Below are 20,983 nucleotides of genomic sequence, written 5' to 3' on the forward strand. Positions count from 1 at the left end.
ATCCAAAATCCCTAACCCCAAAAATCCCCTAAATCCCAAAATCCTCCAAAAATCCCCCAAAAATCCCCAAAATCCCAAACACCCAAATCCCCTAAATCCCAAAAAAACCCAAATATTCCCCAAAAATCCCCTAAATTGGGGATTTGGGAATTTTGGGATTTGGGAATTCCCACCCCTCCCCCCTCCCTCATTCCCTTTTTTTTTTTTCAGCTCCCGCTGGGAATTCCGGACCCCCCCGCCCAAACGGCTCCGAGCAGCTCCAGAAAACACCCAAAAAAATTCCCAAAATTCCCAGGAAATCGTGGAGAAAGCGGCGCCGGCCCGGAGGCTGCAGATCCCCGCCGGAAATCCGGGAATTCCGACAGGAAATTCAGGAATTCTGGCGGAAAATTCAGGAATTCCAGAAAGAAATTCGGGAATTCCAGTTGGAAATTCAGGAATTCCAACGGGAAATTCGGGACTCCTGGCTGGAAATGCAGGAATGGCATCAGGAAATCCGGGAATTCTGTCAGGAAATCCGGGAATTCCGGGAATCCCGGTGCGTTCCCAACTTTCCGTGGCTCAGTTTTACGGGAGCCGGAATTACCGGGACCCCCCGGAGCGGAAACGGCTCCGGGAGCTGCTGGGGCACGGAGAGATCCCGGAAAAAACCCGGAATTCCGGGAATTCCGACAGGAAATTCCGGAATCCCGGCGGGAAATCCGGGGATTCCGCCAGGAAATCCGGGAATTCCGCCAGGAAATCTGGGAATTCTGCCAGGAAGGGCAGCTCCAAAGGCAAAGGGAGCAGCGGGAATTCCCGGAATTCCAGGCTGGGGAATTCCAGGATTGAGAATTCCCAGATTTCCAATGTTGAGAACTCCCGGAATTCCAGGATGGGGAATTCCCGGATTTCCGGGATTGGGAATTCCTGCAGAATTCCAGGATGAAGAATTCCCTCATTTGCTTTGATAGACTTTCCTGCCCCTGGCACAGAGGGAGGGGCTATAAACCAAATTGTCATTACAAATCTGTCTGAAAAGGACCCAAAATTAGATGCCATGAAAATGGCTCTGGGAATCCCCAAAGTCCCAGCTACGGTAAGAATCAGACTTTGTGCCTCTGTCCTGGAAGAGCACAGCACTGCAATGCATCCTAACACATTTTGCAACCTTCTAACAGATATATTTCATCTCATGCAAGAAGACAGATGAGTAATTCCCAGGAGCTTCATGCAAAATTGGCCCTAAAGCAGATCCCAGTAGGCATCAAGGTAAGCAAAGAAATGTAGCCCTTTCCATTTTAGCCAGCTGCAGTTGACAACAGATTTCAAATTTAGACTTCAAACATTCTCATGAAGAAATTAACCCTTAGGTTGTTGTGGCTTTACTGTGATCCATGTAAAATAGCACCTTTTCCTTGTGCATTTTTTTTAACACAACACTTTTTTTTTTTATTTTTTCCTTGCTAGGCTGGATTCTGTATGCTGCAAGGCTGTCATATCAGGATATGCTGCAAAAGAGTTTGTTGCATCTTCTTCCTGAAAAGTTGGTGGAGTTTCTCTCTATGCAGAGGGTACAACATTTATGGTCAGGACAGGGTTTTCTTGCTTTGTGGTTTTCTTGCTGCTGCTGCTGCTTTTAAAGGGGTCAACACTCTTAGCTCCAGGAAACTGAAACTAAATGTGAGCAGGGACTGGAGGAAGGAAGCAGGGAGGATCCACTACAAGATTCCAAAAACTAAATAAAGCAGGATTCAACTGCCAGTGGCTGAATAGCAGCAATTTATGAGCTGTTCCTCAAAAGCCCCAGACAAGCACCAAGTCCTGTGGGAAGCTGGAGATTGACAGAAGACACCTCCAGAAGAGTCTGCTGTTGAAATTTCCTTTAAGCCTTTTTGGTTTTTTTTTTTTTTTTCAGGTGGATCATCCAGACCTGGCAAATGCATAAGGTCAGCCCTTGGAAGAGCAAAAAGCTCTCGCCAAGAAAACCAAACGAGTGGCTGAAATCTGTCCATTTGTCTGCCTGTCTTTTTGGCCTTGGATTACTGTGCTTTTCAAAGCTATTCTTTCATAACTTGGATAAAAAGGTAAATGTTTCATATAGCCCCGCAAGTAGTAATCATCCTGTCCATGCAAAAAAAACCTGCTGCCTGAGGGATGGGCCCCAAACCAGAGGTGTTTCTCATTTACCTACAAAGCGTCTGGCTTTAGCATGTGTAGTCAGTTTTTGTGAACATGTGAGTCCATTGCCTGCTCTAACAGAGTTAGTGACTTACTTTCAGTGGTTGTAGAGAGTTTCCCTGAAACAGCACTGTTTGTAGTCCACTGTGTGACTTAGGAGACACAATAGCCAGACAATTCTGCAAGTGTAATATAACTGTATGTGGCGTTCCCAGAAAATGCTCTGAAGTCTTCTCTCCGTTGCACCATGGTGATAAAAACCACTGCTGCTTTTCAAGCTCCACGAGGCCATGCTGTGCTGTGCTGAAAGGGATAGAAAAGCCAATTAGCTCTGAAAAGTGAAGGGCAGGCAGAGAGGGGTGCTCTGGCCTGGAATTCCCTCCCTTTGGCAGCAGCAAAGGTCAGCTGTGCAGCCAAATTTCAGTGACCACATGTGGATCCAGCTTGTGCGTGTTGCCAGCTATCTGCACAGGGAGTGGGAGAGGGTGGGGAGGAAGAATTGATTCTGGAAGGGGAAAGCCTGAGTTAAAGGGAAAAGTGGAGTGAAATGTGACAGCTGGGATTTCCAGAAGATAGTTTGATGGATGCTGGCCATCCAGCTTCCCTAGAACTCTTTATCAGTAACACCCTCTATATCTCCCTGAGTGACTTTTAGCCTGTCTGGCAGTTTTCAGCATCAGTGTGTGAGCGAAAAGAGGTGGAAGGCAGTTCTCTCTGATTTGGCAGCTCTGGGACTTTGTGCTGCTGGCTGAGGGTCTGGATTTCTCAGGAACTTCCTGGCTACCTGTGGCTCCCACAGGCTTGTAGGACTGGGCTTAGAGAAACCCTGAGCTGCCCGATGTCTGCTCTTGCTGCAGCTCTTCTGAATAGTCCTGGGTGTGGATGTGAGCCTGCAGTCCTTGGGAGGCAGAATTCACTCCACAATCCCAAGGGGCTTGCTCTATCTGTCAGTGCAGGCCAGCTGTGGGAATCCTCCAAGTCCCTTTATCCTGTTCTGTGTGTCAAGGCCCTGTGGCTGACCACGAGTGCCCCGAGCTGCCATGGACCCTTCTTGCAAGGGCAATTGTTTTCAGAGTCAGCGTAGGTGCTGGCTACCTTTGGAAAAGTGTGAATACCCCGGGGAAATCCATGGGGCAGACACCTTGGGCCATACTGTGTGCTGGCACCATCAGCAGGCATGATACAGACAGAGGTGCTTTGCTTTTGGTGTGAAACTTTGGTAATGGTGAGACTTCTTGGTTAGGTCAGAAGGTTTTAGAGGGAAATGTCCACTCACGTGATCAAAAGAGAAGATCCTGGCATGGTTAAAAATGGGAAACAGTGAGCTTGTAGGTTTAGGTGATCTGCTTGTGGTCATTCTTCAGACTTTTAATATTCATGCAGAAGTTTGGCAGAAACAGGAAACTTATGTGTAGACCAAAATCAGTTCAGCTTCTACAGTAAATGGTATTAACTGGTGTTATGTAGCTTTGACCCTTTGGAGAGATCTAAATCTGGCCTTTCCCAAGTTCTGATGGAGTAAAATAACTGTTTCCCAGTCTTTTATTTGCAGATGCTCTAAATATTGTTGCTGGGGATCTATATAAAAAATTCAAAGGTAAGTAAAAATAAGTATTAGCAGTATGTGTGAAATATAATATAAATAATAATTTGTCTATCTTGCTACCTTAATATATATATATATATATATATATATATGATATATATATATATATGATATATATTTCTAAATACGTCACTATAAAGTAGAAATGCAAATGTGACTATAATGATGAAAACAATATATAAATATTCGAGTATCGTTTAAAGAAGGGGCTTTTTTTTGCTTTTTATTTGGTTAGAGGCAGGGTTTTAATGGAAGAAAAATGAATATACCTTTTATTTTGATATCATTCTAAATATAGAAATATATATTCAATGTATGCAGAGATTTTTCTATTCTATCTCTTCTGAATATTTATTTTCATTTCTATTTTATACTTTCATATAACACCATACATCAATCTACATTTTAAACGTAAATTTGAATATAAATGCGAAATATAGAGATAAATTTAAACGCAGTTTAAAAGAAAAGGGGTTTTTAAAAGATTTTTACTTGGATAGAGGCAGGGGTTTATTTTAAGCAATATAAACCTTTTAGAAATAGAAATCTATCTATAGAAATATGTAAGCAATGTATTAAGCAATGCATAAAAATATAAATTGTAATAAAGGAATAAATGTAAGAAATTATAAAAATACAATTACACATCAATATACGTTATAAATCCGAATGTGAATATAAATATGAAAAATATAAAAATAAAAGAGCTTGAAATGCAGTTTAAAAGAGAAGGTTTTTGCTTTTGGTTCCTGTTGGGTTAGAGGCAGGGGTTTTTCTGCTGGCGTTCTTTTCCGCGCGGGATGTTTTGGGGCATTTGCTGCAGGGCAGGTTCCGGAGGGCATCGCGCCCGTTCTTTTCTGCCGCCGGCCCCGCCCGCGGCCCCGAGGCGAGCGGCGGCCCCCGGCGGTGGCGGGCGGCAGTGCTGCCGCCCTGTGGGCAGAGGGCGGTACTGCAGCCCGCCGCCCGCGGCCGCCATCTTGGGAGTGGCTTGTCGCGGACTCGCTTGACCTTCTCGAGATGGCGCGAAAAAGAGGACGTCGGCATTCGAGGACCCGTGTCTGTTTTTTCTACACTGCCTGAATTGTCCCCAACGCCGGCGCCCCCCGACGGGATTTTCCGCGGCGGTTCCGGTGCCGTGCACAGGGGCTGTGGGGTCAGCAGCACCGCGAGCGTGCGGGTTTTTGGCGGGGGCCGACGGGCATCGGCGTAATACGCCTCTCTCCGTCCAGGTCCCCACGGGCCGCCATCTTGCGAGTCCCTGGTGGCGGGCTCGCTTGAAAAGTGCTGCCCCCATTGTGGGCAGAGGGCGGTACTGCAGCCGCCGGTGCCGGGGCGGGAGCGCGCGGCGAGCGGCGCGCGGGGCGGTGTCTGTGAGCGCAGGGCGGGGGGCGGCGGCGGCTCGGGCGGCCCGAGCCTCAAAAACAAGCTCTGGTCAGGAAACAGGCTTGGTGCTTTGCGCGCAGAAGAGGAATTTCCAGTGCGCATGCGCCTAGCGGCCATGACACTGTACGGAAAATGGAACTCTGCTGTAGGAAGGCGGCCATGATGCTGTACGGAAATTCCAGTGCGCATGCGCAAAGCGGGCGTACGGCAAAGGGAACCGCGCATGCGCACTGCGTGGGGGGGGAGAACCTTGCCATCTGTTTTTTGGGGGTTTGGGATTTTTGGAAATTTGGTGTTTTGGGAGTTTGGGGGGTTTTGGGGATTTGGGAATTTGGGGTTTGGGATTTTGGGGATTTGGGGATTTGGGGTTCGGGTTCCCGGGATCCCGGCCCTGCTCAGCCTCTCCCGGATCCGCAGCAGCTCCGGAACCGCCTCGAAACGGAGCCGAGACCCGCCCGGGTGAGCCTGAAACCCCAAATCCCCCAAAAATCCCCCCAAACCTCAGACATCCCCCAAAAATCCCCTAAATTTCAAATTCCCAAACCCCCCCCCCAAACCCCCCCAAAAAACACTAGACCTCAAAAAAACCCAAAACCCCAAAATCCTCCAAAAATCCCCAAATCCCAAACCCCCAAATCCCCTACATCCCCAAAAACCCCAAATATTCCCCAAAAATCCCCTCAATTCCAAAATCCCAAACCCCAAAAATCCCCCAGATCCCAAACCCCCAAAATCCCCTAAAAATCCCCCCTGAAGTCCCCCAAATCCCCAAAACCCCCCAAATATCCCCCCCAAAAATCCCCCAAACCCCAAAATCCTCCAAAAATCCCCAAATCCCAAACCCCAAAATCCCCTAAATCCCCCCAAACCCCAAAATGCTCCAAAAATCCCCCAAAAATCCCCTAAATCCAAAATCCCAAACCCCAAAAATCCCCTAAATCCCAAAATCCTCCAAAAATCCCCCAAAAATCCCCAAAATCCCAAACCCCCAAATCCCCTACATCCCCAAAAACCCCAAATATTCCCCAAAAATCCCCTCAATTCCAAAATCCCAAACCCCAAAAATCCCCCAGATCCCAAACCCCCAAAATCCCCTAAAAATCCCCCCTGAAGTCCCCCAAATCCCCAAAACCCCCCAAATATCCCCCCCAAAAATCCCCCAAACCCCAAAATCCTCCAAAAATCCCCAAATCCCAAACCCCAAAATCCCCTAAATCCCCCCAAACCCCAAAATGCTCCAAAAATCCCCCAAAAATCCCCTAAATCCAAAATCCCAAACCCCAAAAATCCCCTAAATCCCAAAATCCTCCAAAAATCCCCCAAAAATCCCCAAAATCCCAAACACCCAAATCCCCTACATCCCCAAAAACCCCAAATATTCCCCAAAAATCCCCTCAATTCCAAAATCCCAAACCCCAAAAATCCCCCAGATCCCAAACCCCCAAAATCCCCTAAAAATCCCCCCTGAAGTCCCCCAAATCCCCAAAACCCCCCAAATATCCCCCCAAAAATCCCCCAAACCCCAAAATCCTCCAAAAATCCCCAAATCCCAAACCCCAAAATCCCCTAAATCCCCCCAAACCCCAAAATGCTCCAAAAATCCCCCAAAAATCCCCTAAATCCAAAATCCCAAACCCCAAAAATCCCCTAAATCCCAAAATCCTCCAAAAATCCCCCAAAAATCCCCAAAATCCCAAACCCCCAAATCCCCTACATCCCCAAAAACCCCAAATATTCCCCAAAAATTCCCTCAATTCCAAAATCCCAAACCCCAAAAATCCCCCAGATCCCAAACCCCCAAAATCCCCTAAAAATCCCCCCTGAAGTCCCCCAAATCCCCAAAACCCCCCAAATATCCCCCCCAAAAATCCCCCAAACCCCAAAATCCTCCAAAAATCCCCAAATCCCAAACCCCAAAATCCCCTAAATCCCCCCAAACCCCAAAATGCTCCAAAAATCCCCCAAAAATCCCCTAAATCCAAAATCCCAAACCCCTAAAATCCCCTAAATCCCAAAATCCTCCAAAAATCCCCCAAAAATCCCCAAAATCCCAAACACCCAAATCCCCTAAATCCCAAAAAAACCCAAATATTCCCCAAAAATCCCCTAAATTGGGGATTTGGGAATTTTGGGATTTGGGAATTCCCACCCCTCCCCCCTCCCTCATTCCCGTTTTTTTTTTTTCAGCTCCCGCTGGGAATTCCGGACCCCCCCGCCCAAACGGCTCCGAGCAGCTCCAGAAAACACCCAAAAAAATTCCCAAAATTCCCAGGAAATCGTGGAGAAAGCGGCGCCGGCCCGGAGGCTGCAGATCCCCGCCGGAAATCCGGGAATTCCGACAGGAAATTCAGGAATTCTGGCGGAAAATTCAGGAATTCCAGAAAGAAATTCGGGAATTCCAGTTGGAAATTCAGGAATTCCAACGGGAAATTCGGGACTCCTGGCTGGAAATGCAGGAATGGCATCAGGAAATCCGGGAATTCTGTCAGGAAATCCGGGAATTCCGGGAATCCCGGTGCGTTCCCAACTTTCCGTGGCTCAGTTTTACGGGAGCCGGAATTACCGGGACCCCCTGGAGCGGAAACGGCTCCGGGAGCTGCTGGGGCACGGAGAGATCCCGGAAAAAACCCGGAATTCCGGGAATTCCGACAGGAAATTCCGGAATCCCGGCGGGAAATCCGGGGATTCCGCCAGGAAATCCGGGAATTCCGCCAGGAAATCTGGGAATTCTGCCAGGAAGGGCAGCTCCAAAGGCAAAGGGAGCAGCGGGAATTCCCGGAATTCCAGGCTGGGGAATTCCAGGATTGAGAATTCCCAGATTTCCAATGTTGAGAACTCCCGGAATTCCAGGATGGGGAATTCCCGGATTTCCGGGATTGGGAATTCCTGCAGAATTCCAGGATGAAGAATTCCCTCATTTGCTTTGATAGACTTTCCTGCCCCTGGCACAGAGGGAGGGGCTATAAACCAAATCGTCATTACAAATCTGTCTGAAAAGGACCTAAAATTAGATGCCATGAAAATGGCTCTGGGAATCCCCAAAGTCCCAGCTACGGTAAGAATCAGACTTTGTGCCTCTGTCCTGGAAGAGCACAGCACTGCAATGCATCCTAACACATTTTGCAACCTTCTAACAGATATATTTCATCTCATGCAAGAAGACAGATGAGTAATTCCCAGGAGCTTCATGCAAAATTGGCCCTAAAGCAGATCCCAGTAGGCATCAAGGTAAGCAAAGAAATGTAGCCCTTTCCATTTTAGCCAGCTGCAGTTGACAACAGATTTCAAATTTAGACTTCAAACATTCTCATGAAGAAATTAACCCTTAGGTTGTTGTGGCTTTACTGTGATCCATGTAAAATAGCACCTTTTCCTTGTGCATTTTTTTTAACACAACACTTTTTTTTTTATTTTTTCCTTGCTAGGCTGGATTCTGTATGCTGCAAGGCTGTCATATCAGGATATGCTGCAAAAGAGTTTGTTGCATCTTCTTCCTGAAAAGTTGGTGGAGTTTCTCTCTATGCAGAGGGTACAACATTTATGGTCAGGACAGGGTTTTCTTGCTTTGTGGTTTTCTTGCTGCTGCTGCTGCTTTTAAAGGGGTCAACACTCTTAGCTCCAGGAAACTGAAACTAAATGTGAGCAGGGACTGGAGGAAGGAAGCAGGGAGGATCCACTACAAGATTCCAAAAACTAAATAAAGCAGGATTCAACTGCCAGTGGCTGAATAGCAGCAATTTATGAGCTGTTCCTCAAAAGCCCCAGACAAGCACCAAGTCCTGTGGGAAGCTGGAGATTGACAGAAGACACCTCCAGAAGAGTCTGCTGTTGAAATTTCCTTTAAGCCTTTTTTTTTTTTTTTTTTTTTTCAAGTGGATCATCCAGACCTGGCAAATGCATAAGGTCAGCCCTTGGAAGAGCAAAAAGCTCTCGCCAAGAAAACCAAACGAGTGGCTGAAATCTGTCCATTTGTCTGCCTGTCTTTTTGGCCTTGGATTACTGTGCTTTTCAAAGCTATTCTTTCATAACTTGGATAAAAAGGTAAATGTTTCATATAGCCCCGCAAGTAGTAATCATCCTGTCCATGCAAAAAAAACCTGCTGCCTGAGGGATGGGCCCCAAACCAGAGGTGTTTCTCATTTACCTACAAAGCGTCTGGCTTTAGCATGTGTAGTCAGTTTTTGTGAACATGTGAGTCCATTGCCTGCTCTAACAGAGTTAGTGACTTACTTTCAGTGGTTGTAGAGAGTTTCCCTGAAACAGCACTGTTTGTAGTCCACTGTGTGACTTAGGAGACACAATAGCCAGACAATTCTGCAAGTGTAATATAACTGTATGTGGCGTTCCCAGAAAATGCTCTGAAGTCTTCTCTCCGTTGCACCATGGTGATAAAAACCACTGCTGCTTTTCAAGCTCCATGAGGCCATGCTGTGCTGTGCTGAAAGGGATAGAAAAGCCAATTAGCTCTGAAAAGTGAAGGGCAGGCAGAGAGGGGTGCTCTGGCCTGGAATTCCCTCCCTTTGGCAGCAGCAAAGGTCAGCTGTGCAGCCAAATTTCAGTGACCACATGTGGATCCAGCTTGTGCGTGTTGCCAGCTATCTGCACAGGGAGTGGGAGAGGGTGGGGAGGAAGAATTGATTCTGGAAGGGGAAAGCCTGAGTTAAAGGGAAAAGTGGAGTGAAATGTGACAGCTGGGATTTCCAGAAGATAGTTTGATGGATGCTGGCCATCCAGCTTCCCTAGAACTCTTTATCAGTAACACCCTCTATATCTCCCTGAGTGACTTTTAGCCTGTCTGGCAGTTTTCAGCATCAGTGTGTGAGCGAAAAGAGGTGGAAGGCAGTTCTCTCTGATTTGGCAGCTCTGGGACTTTGTGCTGCTGGCTGAGGGTCTGGATTCCTCAGGAACTTCCTGGCTACCTGTGGCTCCCACAGGCTTGTAGGACTGGGCTTAGAGAAACCCTGAGCTGCCCGATGTCTGCTCTTGCTGCAGCTCTTCTGAATAGTCCTGGGTGTGGATGTGAGCCTGCAGTCCTTGGGAGGCAGAATTCACTCCACAATCCCAAGGGACTTGCTCTATCTGTCAGTGCAGGCCAGCTGTGGGAATCCTCCAAGTCCCTTTATCCTGTTCTGTGTGTCAAGGCCCTGTGGCTGACCACGAGTGCCCCGAGCTGCCATGGACCCTTCTTGCAAGGGCAATTGTTTTCAGAGTCAGCGTAGGTGCTGGCTACCTTTGGAAAAGTGTGAATACCCCGGGGAAATCCATGGGGCAGACACCTTGGGCCATACTGTGTGCTGGCACCATCAGCAGGCATGATACAGACAGAGGTGCTTTGCTTTTGGTGTGAAACTTTGGTAATGGTGAGACTTCTTGGTTAGGTCAGAAGGTTTTAGAGGGAAATGTCCACTCACGTGATCAAAAGAGAAGATCCTGGCATGGTTAAAAATGGGAAACAGTGAGCTTGTAGGTTTAGGTGATCTGCTTGTGGTCATTCTTCAGACTTTTAATATTCATGCAGAAGTTTGGCAGAAACAGGAAACTTATGTGTAGACCAAAATCAGTTCAGCTTCTACAGTAAATGGTATTAACTGGTGTTATGTAGCTTTGACCCTTTGGAGAGATCTAAATCTGGCCTTTCCCAAGTTCTGATGGAGTAAAATAACTGTTTCCCAGTCTTTTATTTGCAGATGCTCTAAATACTGTTGCTGGGGATCTATATAAAAAATTCAAAGGTAAGTAAAAATAAGTATTAGCAGTATGTGTGAAATATAATATAAATAATAATTTGTCTATCTTGCTACCTTAATATATATATATATATATATGATATATATATATATATGATATATATTTCTAAATACGTCACTATAAAGTAGAAATGCAAATGTGACTATAATGATGAAAACAATATATAAATATTCAAGTATCGTTTAAAGAAGGGGCTTTTTTTTGCTTTTTATTTGGTTAGAGGCAGGGTTTTAATGGAAGAAAAATGAATATACCTTTTATTTTGATATCATTCTAAATATAGAAATATATATTCAATGTATGCAGAGATTTTTCTATTCTATCTCTTCTGAATATTTATTTTCATTTCTATTTTATACTTTCATATAACACCATACATCAATCTACATTTTAAACGTAAATTTGAATATAAATGCGAAATATAGAGATAAATTTAAACGCAGTTTAAAAGAAAAGGGGTTTTTAAAAGATTTTTACTTGGATAGAGGCAGGGGTTTATTTTAAGCAATATAAACCTTTTAGAAATAGAAATCTATCTATAGAAATATGTAAGCAATGTATTAAGCAATGCATAAAAATATAAATTGTAATAAAGGAATAAATGTAAGAAATTATAAAAATACAATTACACATCAATATACGTTATAAATCCGAATGTGAATATAAATATGAAAAATATAAAAATAAAAGAGCTTGAAATGCAGTTTAAAAGAGAAGGTTTTTGCTTTTGGTTCCTGTTGGGTTAGAGGCAGGGGTTTTTCTGCTGGCGTTCTTTTCCGCGCGGGATGTTTTGGGGCATTTGCTGCAGGGCAGGTTCCGGAGGGCATCGCGCCCGTTCTTTTCTGCCGCCGGCCCCGCCCGCGGCCCCGAGGCGAGCGGCGGCCCCCGGCGGTGGCGGGCGGCAGTGCTGCCGCCCTGTGGGCAGAGGGCGGTACTGCAGCCCGCCGCCCGCGGCCGCCATCTTGGGAGTGGCTTGTCGCGGACTCGCTTGACCTTCTCGAGATGGCGCGAAAAAGAGGACGTCGGCATTCGAGGACCCGTGTCTGTTTTTTCTACACTGCCTGAATTGTCCCCAACGCCGGCGCCCCCCGACGGGATTTTCCGCGGCGGTTCCGGTGCCGTGCACAGGGGCTGTGGGGTCAGCAGCACCGCGAGCGTGCGGGTTTTTGGCGGGGGCCGACGGGCATCGGCGTAATACGCCTCTCTCCGTCCAGGTCCCCACGGGCCGCCATCTTGCGAGTCCCTGGTGGCGGGCTCGCTTGAAAAGTGCTGCCCCCATTGTGGGCAGAGGGCGGTACTGCAGCCGCCGGTGCCGGGGCGGGAGCGCGCGGCGAGCGGCGCGCGGGGCGGTGTCTGTGAGCGCAGGGCGGGGGGCGGCGGCGGCTCGGGCGGCCCGAGCCTCAAAAACAAGCTCTGGTCAGGAAACAGGCTTGGTGCTTTGCGCGCAGAAGAGGAATTTCCAGTGCGCATGCGCCTAGCGGCCATGACACTGTACGGAAAATGGAACTCTGCTGTAGGAAGGCGGCCATGATGCTGTACGGAAATTCCAGTGCGCATGCGCAAAGCGGGCGTACGGCAAAGGGAACCGCGCATGCGCACTGCGTGGGGGGGGAGAACCTTGCCATCTGTTTTTTGGGGGTTTGGGATTTTTGGAAATTTGGTGTTTTGGGAGTTTGGGGGGTTTTGGGGATTTGGGAATTTGGGGTTTGGGATTTTGGGGATTTGGGGATTTGGGGTTCGGGTTCCCGGGATCCCGGCCCTGCTCAGCCTCTCCCGGATCCGCAGCAGCTCCGGAACCGCCTCGAAACGGAGCCGGGACCCGCCCGGGTGAGCCTGAAACCCCAAATCCCCCAAAAATCCCCCCAAACCTCAGACATCCCCCAAAAATCCCCTAAATTTCAAATTCCCAAACCCCCCCCCCAAACCCCCCCAAAAAACACTAGACCTCAAAAAAACCCAAAACCCCAAAATCCTCCAAAAATCCCCAAATCCCAAACCCCCAAATCCCCTACATCCCCAAAACCCCCAAATATTCCCCAAAAATCCCCTCAATTCCAAAATCCCAAACCCCAAAAATCCCCCAGATCCCAAACCCCCAAAATCCCCTAAAAATCCCCCCTGAAGTCCCCCAAATCCCCAAAACCCCCCAAATATCCCCCCCAAAAATCCCCCAAACCCCAAAATCCTCCAAAAATCCCCAAATCCCAAACCCCAAAATCCCCTAAATCCCCCCAAACCCCAAAATGCTCCAAAAATTCCCCAAAAATCCCCTAAATCCAAAATCCCAAACCCCAAAAATCCCCTAAATCCCAAAATCCTCCAAAAATCCCCCAAAAATCCCCAAAATCCCAAACACCCAAATCCCCTACATCCCCAAAAACCCCAAATATTCCCCAAAAATCCCCTCAATTCCAAAATCCCAAACCCCAAAAATCCCCCAGATCCCAAACCCCCAAAATCCCCTAAAAATCCCCCCTGAAGTCCCCCAAATCCCCAAAACCCCCCAAATATCCCCCCCAAAAATCCCCCAAACCCCAAAATCCTCCAAAAATCCCCAAATCCCAAACCCCAAAATCCCCTAAATCCCCCCAAACCCCAAAATGCTCCAAAAATCCCCCAAAAATCCCCTAAATCCAAAATCCCAAACCCCAAAAATCCCCTAAATCCCAAAATCCTCCAAAAATCCCCCAAAAATCCCCAAAATCCCAAACCCCCAAATCCCCTACATCCCCAAAAACCCCAAATATTCCCCAAAAATCCCCTCAATTCCAAAATCCCAAACCCCAAAAATCCCCCAGATCCCAAACCCCCAAAATCCCCTAAAAATCCCCCCTGAAGTCCCCCAAATCCCCAAAACCCCCCAAATATCCCCCCAAAAATCCCCCAAACCCCAAAATCCTCCAAAAATCCCCAAATCCCAAACCCCAAAATCCCCTAAATCCCCCCAAACCCCAAAATGCTCCAAAAATCCCCCAAAAATCCCCTAAATCCAAAATCCCAAACCCCAAAAATCCCCTAAATCCCAAAATCCTCCAAAAATCCCCCAAAAATCCCCAAAATCCCAAACCCCCAAATCCCCTACATCCCCAAAAACCCCAAATATTCCCCAAAAATCCCCTCAATTCCAAAATCCCAAACCCCAAAAATCCCCCAGATCCCAAACCCCCAAAATCCCCTAAAAATCCCCCCTGAAGTCCCCCAAATCCCCAAAACCCCCCAAATATCCCCCCCAAAAATCCCCCAAACCCCAAAATCCTCCAAAAATCCCCAAATCCCAAACCCCAAAATCCCCTAAATCCCCCCAAACCCCAAAATGCTCCAAAAATCCCCCAAAAATCCCCTAAATCCAAAATCCCTAACCCCAAAAATCCCCTAAATCCCAAAATCCTCCAAAAATCCCCCAAAAATCCCCAAAATCCCAAACACCCAAATCCCCTAAATCCCAAAAAAACCCAAATATTCCCCAAAAATCCCCTAAATTGGGGATTTGGGAATTTTGGGATTTGGGAATTCCCACCCCTCCCCCCTCCCTCATTCCCTTTTTTTTTTTTCAGCTCCCGCTGGGAATTCCGGACCCCCCCGCCCAAACGGCTCCGAGCAGCTCCAGAAAACACCCAAAAAAATTCCCAAAATTCCCAGGAAATCGTGGAGAAAGCGGCGCCGGCCCGGAGGCTGCAGATCCCCGCCGGAAATCCGGGAATTCCGACAGGAAATTCAGGAATTCTGGCGGAAAATTCAGGAATTCCAGAAAGAAATTCGGGAATTCCAGTTGGAAATTCAGGAATTCCAACGGGAAATTCGGGACTCCTGGCTGGAAATGCAGGAATGGCATCAGGAAATCCGGGAATTCTGTCAGGAAATCCGGGAATTCCGGGAATCCCGGTGCGTTCCCAACTTTCCGTGGCTCAGTTTTACGGGAGCCGGAATTACCGGGACCCCCCGGAGCGGAAACGGCTCCGGGAGCTGCTGGGGCACGGAGAGATCCCGGAAAAAACCCGGAATTCCGGGAATTCTGACAGGAAATTCCGGAATCCCGGCGGGAAATCCGGGGATTCCGCCAGGAAATCCGGGAATTCCGCCAGGAAATCTGGGAATTCTGCCAGGAAGGGCAGCTCCAAAGGCAAAGGGAGCAGCGGGAATTCCCGGAATTCCAGGCTGGGGAATTCCAGGATTGAGAATTCCCAGATTTCCAATGTTGAGAACTCCCGGAATTCCAGGATGGGGAATTCCCGGATTTCCGGGATTGGGAATTCCTGCAGAATTCCAGGATGAAGAATTCCCTTATTTGCTTTGATAGACTTTCCTGCCCCTGGCACAGAGGGAGGGGCTATAAACCAAATTGTCATTACAAATCTGTCTGAAAAGGACCCAAAATTAGATGCCATGAAAATGGCTCTGGGAATCCCCAAAGTCCCAGCTACGGTAAGAATCAGACTTTGTGCCTCTGTCCTGGAAGAGCACAGCACTGCAATGCATCCTAACACATTTTGCAACCTTCTAACAGATATATTTCATCTCATGCAAGAAGACAGATGAGTAATTCCCAGGAGCTTCATGCAAAATTGGCCCTAAAGCAGATCCCAGTAGGCATCAAGGTAAGCAAAGAAATGTAGCCCTTTCCATTTTAGCCAGCTGCAGTTGACAACAGATTTCAAATTTAGACTTCAAACATTCTCATGAAGAAATTAACCCTTAGGTTGTTGTGGCTTTACTGTGATCCATGTAAAATAGCACCTTTTCCTTGTGCATTTTTTTTAACACAACACTTTTTTTTTTTATTTTTTCCTTGCTAGGCTGGATTCTGTATGCTGCAAGGCTGTCATATCAGGATATGCTGCAAAAGAGTTTGTTGCATCTTCTTCCTGAAAAGTTGGTGGAGTTTCTCTCTATGCAGAGGGTACAACATTTATGGTCAGGACAGGGTTTTCTTGCTTTGTGGTTTTCTTGCTGCTGCTGCTGCTTTTAAAGGGGTCAACACTCTTAGCTCCAGGAAACTGAAACTAAATGTGAGCAGGGACTGGAGGAAGGAAGCAGGGAGGATCCACTACAAGATTCCAAAAACTAAATAAAGCAGGATTCAACTGCCAGTGGCTGAATAGCAGCAATTTATGAGCTGTTCCTCAAAAGCCCCAGACAAGCACCAAGTCCTGTGGGAAGCTGGAGATTGACAGAAGACACCTCCAGAAGAGTCTGCTGTTGAAATTTCCTTTAAGCCTTTTTGGTTTTTTTTTTTTTTTTCAGGTGGATCATCCAGACCTGGCAAATGCATAAGGTCAGCCCTTGGAAGAGCAAAAAGCTCTCGCCAAGAAAACCAAACGAGTGGCTGAAATCTGTCCATTTGTCTGCCTGTCTTTTTGGCCTTGGATTACTGTGCTTTTCAAAGCTATTCTTTCATAACTTGGATAAAAAGGTAAATGTTTCATATAGCCCCGCAAGTAGTAATCATCCTGTCCATGCAAAAAAAACCTGCTGCCTGAGGGATGGGCCCCAAACCAGAGGTGTTTCTCATTTACCTACAAAGCGTCTGGCTTTAGCATGTGTAGTCAGTTTTTGTGAACATGTGAGTCCATTGCCTGCTCTAACAGAGTTAGTGACTTACTTTCAGTGGTTGTAGAGAGTTTCCCTGAAACAGCACTGTTTGTAGTCCACTGTGTGACTTAGGAGACACAATAGCCAGACAATTCTGCAAGTGTAATATAACTGTATGTGGCGTTCCCAGAAAATGCTCTGAAGTCTTCTCTCCGTTGCACCATGGTGATAAAAACCACTGCTGCTTTTCAAGCTCCACGAGGCCATGCTGTGCTGTGCTGAAAGGGATAGAAAAGCCAATTAGCTCTGAAAAGTGAAGGGCAGGCAGAGAGGGGTGCTCTGGCCTGGAATTCCCTCCCTTTGGCAGCAGCAAAGGTCAGCTGTGCAGCCAAATTTCAGTGACCACATGTGGATCCAGCTTGTGCGTGTTGCCAGCTATCTGCACAGGGAGTGGGAGAGGGTGGGGAGGAAGAATTGATTCTGGAAGGGGAAAGCCTGAGTTAAAGGGAAAAGTGGAGTGAAATGTGACAGCTGGGATTTCCAGAAGATAGTTTGATGGATGCTGGCCATCCAGCTTCCCTAGAACTCTTTATCAGTAACACCCTCTATATCTCCCTGAGTGACTTTTAGCCTGTCTGGCAGTTTTCAGCATCAGTGTGTGAGCGAAAAGAGGTGGAAGGCAGTTCTCTCTGATTTGGCAGCTCTGGGACTTTGTGCTGCTGGCTGAGGGTCTGGATTCCTCAGGAACTTCCTGGCTACCTGTGGCTCCCACAGGCTTGTAGGACTGGGCTTAGAGAAACCCTGAGCTGCCCGATGTCTGCTCTTGCTGCAGCTCTTCTGAATAGTCCTGGGTGTGGATGTGAGCCTGCAGTCCTTGGGAGGCAGAATTCACTCCACAATCCCAAGGGACTTGCTCTATCTGTCAGTGCAGGCCAGCTGTGGGAATCCTCCAAGTCCCTTTATCCTGTTCTGTGTGTCAAGGCCCTGTGGCTGACCACGAGTGCCCCGAGCTGCCATGGACCCTTCTTGCAAGGGCAATTGTTTTCAGAGTCAGCGTAGGTGCTGGCTACCTTTGGAAAAGTGTGAATACCCCGGGGAAATCCATGGGGCAGACACCTTGGGCCATACTGTGTGCTGGCACCATCAGCAGGCATGATACAGACAGAGGTGCTTTGCTTTTGGTGTGAAACTTTGGTAATGGTGAGACTTCTTGGTTAGGTCAGAAGGTTTTAGAGGGAAATGTCCACTCACGTGATCAAAAGAGAAGATCCTGGCATGGTTAAAAATGGGAAACAGTGAGCTTGTAGGTTTAGGTGATCTGCTTGTGGTCATTCTTCAGACTTTTAATATTCATGCAGAAGTTTGGCAGAAACAGGAAACTTATGTGTAGACCAAAATCAGTTCAGCTTCTACAGTAAATGGTATTAACTGGTGTTATGTAGCTTTGACCCTTTGGAGAGATCTAAATCTGGCCTTTCCCAAGTTCTGATGGAGTAAAATAACTGTTTCCCAGTCTTTTATTTGCAGATGCTCTAAATATTGTTGCTGGGGATCTATATAAAAAATTCAAAGGTAAGTAAAAATAAGTATTAGCAGTATGTGTGAAATATAATATAAATAATAATTTGTCTATCTTGCTACCTTAATATATATATATATATATATATATATATATGATATATATATATATATGATATATATTTCTAAATACGTCACTATAAAGTAGAAATGCAAATGTGACTATAATGATGAAAACAATATATAAATATTCGAGTATCGTTTAAAGAAGGGGCTTTTTTTTGCTTTTTATTTGGTTAGAGGCAGGGTTTTAATGGAAGAAAAATGAATATACCTTTTATTTTGATATCATTCTAAATATAGAAATATATATTCAATGTATGCAGAGATTTTTCTATTCTATCTCTTCTGAATATTTATTTTCATTTCTATTTTATACTTTCATATAACACCATACATCAATCTACATTTTAAACGTAAATTTGAATATAAATGCGAAATATAGAGATAAATTTAAACGCAGTTTAAAAGAAAAGGGGTTTTTAAAAGATTTTTACTTGGATAGAGGCAGGGGTTTATTTTAAGCAATATAAACCTTTTAGAAATAGAAATCTATCTATAGAAATATGTAAGCAATGTATTAAGCAATGCATAAAAATATAAATTGTAATAAAGGAATAAATGTAAGAAATTATAAAAATACAATTACACATCAATATACGTTATAAATCCGAATGTGAATATAAATATGAAAAATATAAAAATAAAAGAGCTTGAAATGCAGTTTAAAAGAGAAGGTTTTTGCTTTTGGTTCCTGTTGGGTTAGAGGCAGGGGTTTTTCTGCTGGCGTTCTTTTCCGCGCGGGATGTTTTGGGGCATTTGCTGCAGGGCAGGTTCCGGAGGGCATCGCGCCCGTTCTTTTCTGCCGCCGGCCCCGCCCGCGGCCCCGAGGCGAGCGGCGGCCCCCGGCGGTGGCGGGCGGCAGTGCTGCCGCCCTGTGGGCAGAGGGCGGTACTGCAGCCCGCCGCCCGCGGCCGCCATCTTGGGAGTGGCTTGTCGCGGACTCGCTTGACCTTCTCGAGATGGCGCGAAAAAGAGGACGTCGGCATTCGAGGACCCGTGTCTGTTTTTTCTACACTGCCTGAATTGTCCCCAACGCCGGCGCCCCCCGACGGGATTTTCCGCGGCGGTTCCGGTGCCGTGCACAGGGGCTGTGGGGTCAGCAGCACCGCGAGCGTGCGGGTTTTTGGCGGGGGCCGACGGGCATCGGCGTAATACGCCTCTCTCCGTCCAGGTCCCCACGGGCCGCCATCTTGCGAGTCCCTGGTGGCGGGCTCGCTTGAAAAGTGCTGCCCCCATTGTGGGCAGAGGGCGGTACTGCAGCCGCCGGTGCCGGGGCGGGAGCGCGCGGCGAGCGGCGCGCGGGGCGGTGTCTGTGAGCGCAGGGCGGGGGGCGGCGGCGGCTCGGGCGGCCCGAGCCTCAAAAACAAGCTCTGGTCAGGAAACAGGCTTGGTGCTTTGCGCGCAGAAGAGGAATTTCCAGTGCGCATGCGCCTAGCGGCCATGACACTGTACGGAAAATGGAACTCTGCTGTAGGAAGGCGGCCATGATGCTGTACGGAAATTCCAGTGCGCATGCGCAAAGCGGGCGTACGGCAAAGGGAACCGCGCATGCGCACTGCGTGGGGGGGGAGAACCTTGCCATCTGTTTTTTGGGGGTTTGGGATTTTTGGAAATTTGGTGTTTTGGGAGTTTGGGGGGTTTTGGGGATTTGGGAATTTGGGGTTTGGGATTTTGGGGATTTGGGGATTTGGGGTTCGGGTTCCCGGGATCCCGGCCCTGCTCAGCCTCTCCCGGATCCGCAGCAGCTCCGGAACCGCCTCGAAACGGAGCCGGGACCCGCCCGGGTGAGCCTGAAACCCCAAATCCCCCAAAAATCCCCCCAAACCTCAGACATCCCCCAAAAATCCCCTAAATTTCAAATTCCCAAACCCCCCCCCCAAACCCCCCCAAAAAACACTAGACCTCAAAAAAACCCAAAACCCCAAAATCCTCCAAAAATCCCCAAATCCCAAACCCCCAAATCCCCTACATCCCCAAAACCCCCAAATATTCCCCAAAAATCCCCTCAATTCCAAAATCCCAAACCCCAAAAATCCCCCAGATCCCAAACCCCCAAAATCCCCTAAAAATCCCCCCTGAAGTCCCCCAAATCCCCAAAACCCCCCAAATATCCCCCCCAAAAATCCCCCAAACCCCAAAATCCTCCAAAAATCCCCAAATCCCAAACCCCAAAATCCCCTAAATCCCCCCAAACCCCAAAATGCTCCAAAAATTCCCCAAAAATCCCCTAAATCCAAAATCCCAAACCCCAAAAATCCCCTAAATCCCAAAATCCTCCAAAAATCCCCCAAAAATCCCCAAAATCCCAAACACCCAAATCCCCTACATCCCCAAAAACCCCAAATATTCCCCAAAAATCCCCTCAATTCCAAAATCCCAAACCCCAAAAATCCCCCAGATCCCAAACCCCCAAAATCCCCTAAAAATCCCCCCTGAAGTCCCCCAAATCCCCAAAACCCCCCAAATATCCCCCCCAAAAATCCCCCAAACCCCAAAATCCTCCAAAAATCCCCAAATCCCAAACCCCAAAATCCCCTAAATCCCCCCAAACCCCAAAATGCTCCAAAAATCCCCCAAAAATCCCCTAAATCCAAAATCCCAAACCCCAAAAATCCCCTAAATCCCAAAATCCTCCAAAAATCCCCCAAAAATCCCCAAAATCCCAAACCCCCAAATCCCCTACATCCCCAAAAACCCCAAATATTCCCCAAAAATCCCCTCAATTCCAAAATCCCAAACCCCAAAAATCCCCCAGATCCCAAACCCCCAAAATCCCCTAAAAATCCCCCCTGAAGTCCCCCAAATCCCCAAAACCCCCCAAATATCCCCCCAAAAATCCCCCAAACCCCAAAATCCTCCAAAAATCCCCAAATCCCAAACCCCAAAATCCCCTAAATCCCCCCAAACCCCAAAATG

The 20,983-nt window shown here is 47.3% G+C and overlaps 1 protein-coding gene and 2 long non-coding RNA genes across 3 annotated transcripts; all 3 read left to right on the forward strand.

Moving 5' to 3' along the window:
• Nucleotides 1–215: 215 nt before the first annotated feature.
• On the forward strand, nt 216–4,705 carry LOC140683845 (uncharacterized). Its single transcript, XR_012055400.1, has 2 exons — nt 216–1,251; nt 1,898–4,705. It is a non-coding gene; the product is annotated as an uncharacterized lncRNA (long non-coding RNA).
• Nucleotides 4,706–5,187: 482 nt separating this feature from the next.
• Nucleotides 5,188–11,552, forward strand: LOC140683844 (uncharacterized). Its single transcript, XM_072927702.1, has 2 exons — nt 5,188–5,608; nt 7,337–11,552. Exons 1-2 carry the CDS (start codon nt 5,337–5,339, stop codon nt 8,052–8,054), a joined length of 990 nt encoding a protein of 329 aa, XP_072783803.1. The 5' UTR covers nt 5,188–5,336; the 3' UTR covers nt 8,055–11,552.
• Nucleotides 11,553–14,456: 2,904 nt separating this feature from the next.
• Nucleotides 14,457–18,725, forward strand: LOC140683846 (uncharacterized). Its single transcript, XR_012055401.1, has 2 exons — nt 14,457–15,492; nt 16,139–18,725. It is a non-coding gene; the product is annotated as an uncharacterized lncRNA (long non-coding RNA).
• Nucleotides 18,726–20,983: the final 2,258 nt, after the last annotated feature.

This window comes from Taeniopygia guttata, chromosome 3 (assembly GCF_048771995.1).
Source record: "Taeniopygia guttata chromosome 3, bTaeGut7.mat, whole genome shotgun sequence".
NCBI lineage: Eukaryota > Metazoa > Chordata > Aves > Passeriformes > Estrildidae > Taeniopygia > Taeniopygia guttata.

Bases quoted from the DNA above. Each gene is read 5' to 3' on its own strand.
- LOC140683844 (XM_072927702.1), top strand. From the start codon at position 5,337: ATGCGCAAAGCGGGCGTACGGCAAAGGGAACCGCGCATGCGCACTGCG. The intron at 5,609-7,336 runs GTGAGCCTGAAA...TTTTTTTTTCAG, and splicing joins CGGAGCCGAGACCCGCCCGG to CTCCCGCTGGGAATTCCGGA.